Source organism: Rutidosis leptorrhynchoides, chromosome 1 (assembly GCF_046630445.1).
Source record: "Rutidosis leptorrhynchoides isolate AG116_Rl617_1_P2 chromosome 1, CSIRO_AGI_Rlap_v1, whole genome shotgun sequence".
In the NCBI taxonomy this organism is placed as follows: domain Eukaryota; kingdom Viridiplantae; phylum Streptophyta; class Magnoliopsida; order Asterales; family Asteraceae; genus Rutidosis; species Rutidosis leptorrhynchoides.
The window spans coordinates 96,339,912-96,347,556 of NC_092333.1; the positions used below are offsets into that span (position 1 = coordinate 96,339,912).

General features: G+C 36.8%; 1 protein-coding gene across 1 annotated transcript; it reads left to right on the top strand.

Moving 5' to 3' along the window:
• Positions 1–2,443: 2,443 nt before the first annotated feature.
• On the top strand, positions 2,444–7,223 carry LOC139863226 (uncharacterized). Its single transcript, XM_071851869.1, has 6 exons — positions 2,444–2,601; positions 3,092–3,363; positions 3,441–4,092; positions 4,523–4,725; positions 5,240–5,484; positions 6,387–7,223. Exons 2-6 carry the CDS (start codon positions 3,092–3,094, stop codon positions 7,022–7,024), a joined length of 2,010 nt encoding a protein of 669 aa, XP_071707970.1. The 5' UTR covers positions 2,444–2,601; the 3' UTR covers positions 7,025–7,223.
• Positions 7,224–7,645: the final 422 nt, after the last annotated feature.

Below are 7,645 nucleotides of genomic sequence, written 5' to 3' on the forward strand. Positions count from 1 at the left end.
TAAAATTATTTCAAGTATGACGTTGATGTCGGAAAAATTTAACTCGCGGCGAGCGGGAAGATACGAGATGTCGTTGTGTTTAGCGTTTTTTAAAAAGTGTCCGTTTCGAATGTAGTTAGTTTCGTTTTGTTCATAAAAATATTTCGAGTTTAACGGTATGGTCGGTGAAATTAAACTCGGAGTAGCAAGAAGATACGGGCTGTCGAAGTGTTTGAGGGAGTTATAATTTTAATTGAGGGAATTTACATTTACCCCCTGAAGTTCATGATAGTTTTTGTAAGTTGGTTATGGTTGAGGGGGGAGAATGAAAACTGTGAGTGTGAAAAGGGGGATTTACTGTTGTCGTTTTTCCCCTTAGGGAACGACCAAAAACCCGTTGGGTTTTGTATAGGATTGAATATATGTACTTTCTTCGTCAAAACAAAAAATTCAAACTTCTATAAACTTTAATAACTTCGATACCAAACATGCCCTTATTTTTGTTTTTTTATTCTTAATCTTATCTTTTCCAAACGCTACCTAAAGGAGCAAAGAAACCTCTTTTCCATTCGGGATTTATGGAATTATTAGTGGTCAACTAGTTGTTGAACCCTCGCTTCGAGTCGGGGGTTCGGTTTTCAATGTATTTTATTGCGTTTAGTTTGTAGATTATTTCGTGGCTAAAGAATGATGTCGTTGAAGGGCAACTCGAATCGAACTAAAAGGTATAACTCGTGAAAGATTTAAATGTTATTTTAAATTAACAATAAATGTCCATCTCCGCGTTTAGCCATGTAATTATCGACTTTTAAAAACTTAACGCATAATCAACGTGTATGAAAACTGAAAAGTACCCCAAATATTTAACGTTTTTTAAAAAGCGTCCGTTTTGCGTATAGTTAGTGACATTGTGTTCCTAAAATTATTTCGAGTTTAACGATGGTGTCGGAAAAATTTAACTCGTTGCGAGCGAGAAGATATGACCCGTTGAATATTTGGGTGGAGTTTATTTAAGATTTTTTATGAAAATAGTTGTTTGACACTTTACCCCCCTGTTTGAGGGGTCGATTTTAATATTTGAAAAAAGTGTGGGGTCTTTGTTGGTGTAGTGAAATTTAATTAGAATAAAAAAAAGATGAAAAGACGAAAATGCCCCTAGTTACTATTCACCATTTTTGTCTATTTTTTTTGGAAAAGATATTAATATATATATATATATATATATATATATATATAATAGAACCGAGGTTCCGGTTGAATAACATTAGGAGTACTTGATCATAGAAGACCAAAACTCGATAAGACACTCTATTTCGTTCTAAACAATATGAACGACAACAACCGATAGCACAATAATGAATTACAATTGAAAAGATAACCACACAAGAACCTCCAACCCTAAGTCTAAAACATACACATAACCTGACCCCGTATCCAACCCAGCATTCTCACTCCTCTGAAGCCGCCAATCCAAACCATTTACCGGGCAACCCAAGAACACCTAACCCGAGGCCTATTTACCGAAGTTAACAAAGTCAACAACGCCGACAACAACGTCAAGCCCAAAAAGACTCGACGACGAGAAAAATGGAATGAATGAGCCAAATAAGCCGCAACAAAACAATACCAAATGCAAAATCAAACCATATAGGAACCAGTCATCTTCGCCAAGTTTTCTAAGGACATTTACAAATTCCTGGATTCAAACAGTCATTGATTCAAGCAGTCTGCCAATAGCAGCTAGCTTCCGCTAGCAGCTACCAGCTGCAGCCGGCGTCCGCCATCGGCATCCAACCACCACCAACCGCTAACCTCTATTAGTCGCCACCCGCAGCCACCAAGAACCGGCTACAACTGCTAGCATCCACCAAAGGCCGCCAGCAGTTGTCACCTATCTCAGTAGCCGCCAGCATCGACTAGACCATCGAGATCCACCAGATTTCAACACAAAAAAACACACGCACACCCAACACAAGGCTAATCGAACCCACACCACTACCACACCCGATAACAGCCCAAACGAGTTGTAGAGTTCAGGCAGTCGAGAACCGCCTGAACTCGTCGCCTACAAACCGCAAAAGAGAAGCAACCGGTAGCCAGCAGCAGAGTAACGACAAACCGAACTTACCCCACCCCAAACAAACGGAAAGCCCAACCAAATACCCCGGAACCCAATAAACGCCCAGAACTTGTGTAAACCTCACAGATTCGCCGCCTGGTTGGCTTAAAGATAGAACGGAGAAGGAGATCGTACCGTACCTTTGCCGGAAAAGGGAAGATAGGTGGATGCACCTTATTTAGACGAAAAGCACGTAATCCAAACCACCGGCGAGATGCCGGTGGTCAGAGATGAAGTCCACAGAACCCTACAATTCATTTTTGTCTATTAGATAATATACTAACGAAGCAATTAAATTTCAAAAATATTCCTATTAGACCTGTTTGGTTCTGGTTCATGGGTAGCTAAAATAAAAATCCTAACTGAAACCCTGACCTCAAAAACCCTAATAACATCACCAAACTCACTATCGTCTTCATCAACTCGTCTACAAGCATCGCTAATTGGTGGATTCATCAAATTCAGCATAACAGAATCTTATTCGTCAGTTTTCAAAACCTTAGGTCAATGCTTTGTCCTCAATAATTTGTTAATTCTCATTTAATTTCACCATACCTTAGCATTTAACTTAATGGAAAACACTGTATGTGATATATGGATTTTTATGAGCGTCAATCAAAACGTTTTTAATAACATAATTGGGGGAATTGATTGTTGGTGAATTGAATATACATATATGTACTGTAAAGTATTATAATTTAGGTATCTGATTTGACGATAAAGTTCATTTGGTTAAATTCATGCTATTCGATCAGTAGTTCTTCATTTTCTTCTGATTGAAGTTAACAGAAATGAAAAAGTTTCGAAATTTGTTTGAATTGTGATTGTTTTGAATGTAGTTTCACCATACTTTCACTAAATATTTAACTTACTAGGGCTATATTGATTGTTAATCGTGTTGATCTGTAACTTAGTTGCTCTCCTTAGAGGTCCACTTAGTTATAAACTTATTCGATTGTTGACATGATGTTTCTGGTGTTGCTAACGACATAGATGGCTAGATGGGATTCGATCTTGTCCCTTCCTGTACAAAACCCTCCAACTTTGGAGTTTTCAGCAAGTGATATTGTGTGGTCTAAAGTCGAAGGTCATCGTGACAAAATGGACAGACTTGCTTTAATTCCCTATGCTCGAGTTAGCGATTTTGTTCGTGGTGAATCTAACAACAAAGACTGTCCCACAAGATTTCATGTCGAAGCTAGGAGACGCCGCACTCTAAAGACACCGTACAAGGCCAAAGTTGATGGCATTCTTGAATATACTCTGTAAGTTTTTCACTTATTTTTATAACATGTCACATAGAGTATTTATTTTATAACTTGTATAATGATGGTTTTTGTAGGTATTGGTGTTCATTTGGCCCGGATGACCATAGAAAAGGAGGTGTGGTTAGACCTAGTAGGAGTGTTTATGTACCAAAGAAGAAAAGTGCTGGTAGACCTAATACAAAAAGAGGGTGCAAATGCCATTTCATAGTTAAACGTTTAATAGCAGAGCCGACAGTGGCACTTGTGATATATAACCAAGATAAACACGTGGATAAAAAGGGATTGCCATGTCACGGTCCACAAGACAAAAAGTCTGTTGGAACACGTGCCATGTACGCACCGTTTATATCAGAAGATTTACGCCTTCGTGTTTTGTCTCTATTACATGTTGGAATTCCGGTTGAAACCATTATGCAAAGACACAACGAATCGGTAGAGAAACAAGGTGGTCCTAGCAATAGAGATGACCTTTTAACACATAGGTATGTGAGGATACAAGAGAGGAATATTCGAAGGTCAAGTTATCAACTTGATGAAGATGATGATGCCAGCATTAGATTATGGGTCGAGAGCCATCAGAGTCACGTGTTCTTTTATGAGGATTTCTCTGATACTGATCCCTTTTTGTTGGGTATTCAAACTGAATGGCAGTTGCAGCAAATGATTCGTTTTGGCAATGGACGCCTACTTGCATTAGATTCAAGGTTTGGTACCAATAAACTAAAGGTATGTATAATGTATGTGTACCTTTATTTCCATTAAAATTGTTCAATCCCATCAACATTTTATATATAATTTTAATCATCACAAGATAGCCCTGGGGCCATGAGTTCTTTACAAGAGGTCTCAGGTTCGAATCCTATCTAGGACGAATATTTTTGTGGTAGACAGGTAATCCTGTTGGGCTGCGTACATCAGAGTATGGGTCGGTTTACTCGCTCTCCCGGGTAGCCCGAACAGGGAACACCTTCTACCTTTTCTTTATAACCTATTAACCTTTTTGATGCATTCAATAGGATTTTATAACTATATTTATAAATAATAATTACTTCAACTTTTGAATATATTGATTTATAAGGTTGTAAGCATTTTGTGTATATTCTCTGCTATTGTTGCTTTGAATAAAAATGAAGTTGGTGTTACAAACTTATTGCAGTGGCCAATTCAAAGTCTTGTTGTTTTCAACTCAGAAAACAAAGCGATACCAGTAGCATGGATAATAGCGCCAAGTTTTATAAGATCTGAGGATACACATAAATGGATGAGGGCTCTTTTTAATAGAGTTTGCACTAAAGATCCGACATGGAAATTGGGCGGGTTTATAGTTGATGATCCTTTATCCGACACCACCACTATCAGGTTTCCTCATTATTTAAACCCCTCTAGTAAGACCTATATGGGCTATATATATATAGTCCAATATCAAACAATGATGGTAATTAGATGTTTTTCATAGTAACTTGTTGGCTAAAGGGTCTTTATGTATGTTATATTTGTATGAGTTGGCCTGACTAGAAACACTTTTGTCTAAATATATATTGTTTTTCATAGTAACTTGTGTGTCAAATGTGATTATAAATATATTTGTGCTTTAAAATTTCACTTTGGGGGACTTGAATCCTTATTTCGTTCTGCTTTACTTTTTTAATTATTATTTTATTTTTCAATCTAGTAGTACATTTACTGCATCCCCCAACTCAACCCATTAGTAATCAAATACACATACTACATAATGTATTCTTTTTTCTTTTCTTTAGAGCATGAAGGTTTTGAGCATTTCAAAAAAGTAAACATGTATATTATGGGTAATACTTTTTTAGTTATATATTGATTGTATCAATACGCATGTTGCATTTGATCTTTGTGTTATCAGGGAAGTGTTCCAGTGCTCTGTATTGATTTGCTTTTGGAGGGTTCGTCATGCATGGCATAAAAACATAATGAAAACATGTTCGAATATGGAGACTAGAGCAAAATTATCAAAATCACTTGGTCAAATTGTTAAAGACGTATGTAAAGGGTTTGGCACAGTTGAATCGTTTGATACCTTCATGGAAGATTTTGTAGAATGCAAAGATTTCATAGATTACTTCAAGGCTATTTGGTATCCTAGAATTGGTCAGTAACAATTAGTCCCTAGTAATCTTGTTTTTAAGGCAAGATGTGGACCTGAAACACCTAAAAGTTACTACTTTTCTAATAAAATCAGTAATATGTCAAATATTAATTTTTTTCTATGACTTTCTAATAAACTTACATGTTTTCTTACTTTTGACCATTTGACTCGTTTTCTTTAAAGCTAATTTTTTTACACTGCCCATTTGACATAGGTATATAAATATGCTTGGCAAACGGGTCGGGTTGGGTCGAGACCCAAATGGGTTTGGGTCGAAACGGGTCATGGGTCAGAACCGGTCAGAATTCAAATGGGTCAAGCGGGTTGGGTTAGGACCCGGGTTGGGTTGGGTCTGAGTGGGTCGAGACCCAAACGGGTTGGTTGGGTCGGGTCGAGAAGCATTATGTTCAATAAAATTTTAGTTTTAAATATTTTTTTTATCATTTTTATTATTTTATCATTTTTCTTATTTCATTATTTTTCTAACTTATTTTGAAAAAGTACATCGTGCAACTAAAATTCAAAATTTTACAACTCGACCCGTTGGACCCATATACAAGACTTGTTGGACCCGTCTCTATTTGTTGGGAGTTGGTGGATTTGAACCCGATCGACCCATTTCTTATTTTTTGTTTGAGACCCAATATGTTTAAAAAAAAAAACTCATTGGACCAATTTTTAGGGATGCGAATCTCAAAAACTGGAAACTTTACAACTCGACCCGTTTGACCCATATGCAAGACCCATTAGACCAAAATTGAGCACTTTGGGTTTGGCTTGCCAGGTATAGGAAAAAACAGAACCTGAGTAGACCTGTTCATCAGTGAATGGGTCGAGTTTAACTCGTATAGTTTATGTTTTTTTTTTTTTTTTTTTTTTTTTTTTTTTTTTTTTTTGCAACCAGGGGATTGGATTAATGCCTTAAAATCTCTGCCACTTGCTAGCCAGGAGAGTTCAGCAGCTCTCGAGTTCTACCACAACCAGCTAAAAATAAGGTTGCTAAACGAGACTGACACTAACATCTATCAACGATCTGATTGGCTAGTCAATAAGTTGGACACTAAAATACAAGCATACTTTTGGCTCGACGAATATGAATTAAAAGATGATTTTTCGCGTTACTGGAAAGATGAGTGGGCGAGTGGTTTAACCGCTTGGCGGAATTCAAGAACAATCCCAAACACTGATGTTATTACACAAGGTGAACTGGTCAAAGTTATTGACCAAATAGATCGAGATTCAGCTCATGGTATATGGAACCCAGGGTCAGAATATGCAATTTGCAGCTGTGAATGGGGACAAAAGGGTAATTTGTGTGAACATATTTGTAAGGTTATTCAATACTTTCGTGAAAAAGGTTCAGTGTTGCCGTCTCTTAGCCTGCTACAATATAATCAAGGTTTAATCAATATGTTAAAATGCCCGCCTCCTAATTCTCTTATTCGTGACCATGCGGTTTCGTTAGCTGTTTGGGTTAACGAACAACTTAGTGCGCAATTTGAGAAAAGTAACCAACATGGCGGTGGAGGGACGAGATGGTAATTTCCCTCACGAGAATGGAAGTCGATACATAATTTTGTTAAAATGTTTTTATCTTCTGATTCTATATTTAGAATGCTGGTCATTGACTACTTATATATTGCTGACGAAGTAGTAATGACTGAGTTTTTTTTTTTTTTAACGTTGGATGAATAAGTGTAAGCAACGCGATACATTGTTTATAAAACTTTTGTTCGATTTAAGCGAGTGTTTATTCGCTCTTTCAAAGTATCCAACTGCCAGAATTCCTACAAGTTGTGTTTTGGGAAATTTATGATTTGCAATTATGATACTCAAATGATGGCTTTTGACCGAAATCAAATTTGGCACAAGTTAAACTCTAGATAAACCAAACATACCCGTCATAAAATTGTTTGTATCAAGTTCCCATCACACAAATTTGATACATAGGGGTATAGAGGTATAAATGAGTCAACTCGAACTCGAGCTTGATTAGGCTTGAGCTCGACTCGTTTAAAATTTAAAGAGATCAAGCTCGGTTTGTTTCGAGCTTAATATATTAAGCTTGAGCTTGTATCATACAAGCTCAGCTCTAGTTTGACTCGCATATATAAATAATAATGTAGTTATTAATATATAATCATATTCATATATCATACTCTT

What these genes read in the sequence shown, in the direction of transcription:
- LOC139863226 (XM_071851869.1), top strand. Translation starts at nt 3,092, where the DNA reads ATGGCTAGATGGGATTCGATCTTGTCCCTTCCTGTACAAAACCCTCCA. An exon ending in GGCATTCTTGAATATACTCT is followed by an intron (nt 3,364 to 3,440) that starts GTAAGTTTTTCA and finishes TGGTTTTTGTAG; the next exon opens with GTATTGGTGTTCATTTGGCC. An exon ending in TCCGACACCACCACTATCAG is followed by an intron (nt 4,726 to 5,239) that starts GTTTCCTCATTA and finishes TTGTGTTATCAG; the next exon opens with GGAAGTGTTCCAGTGCTCTG.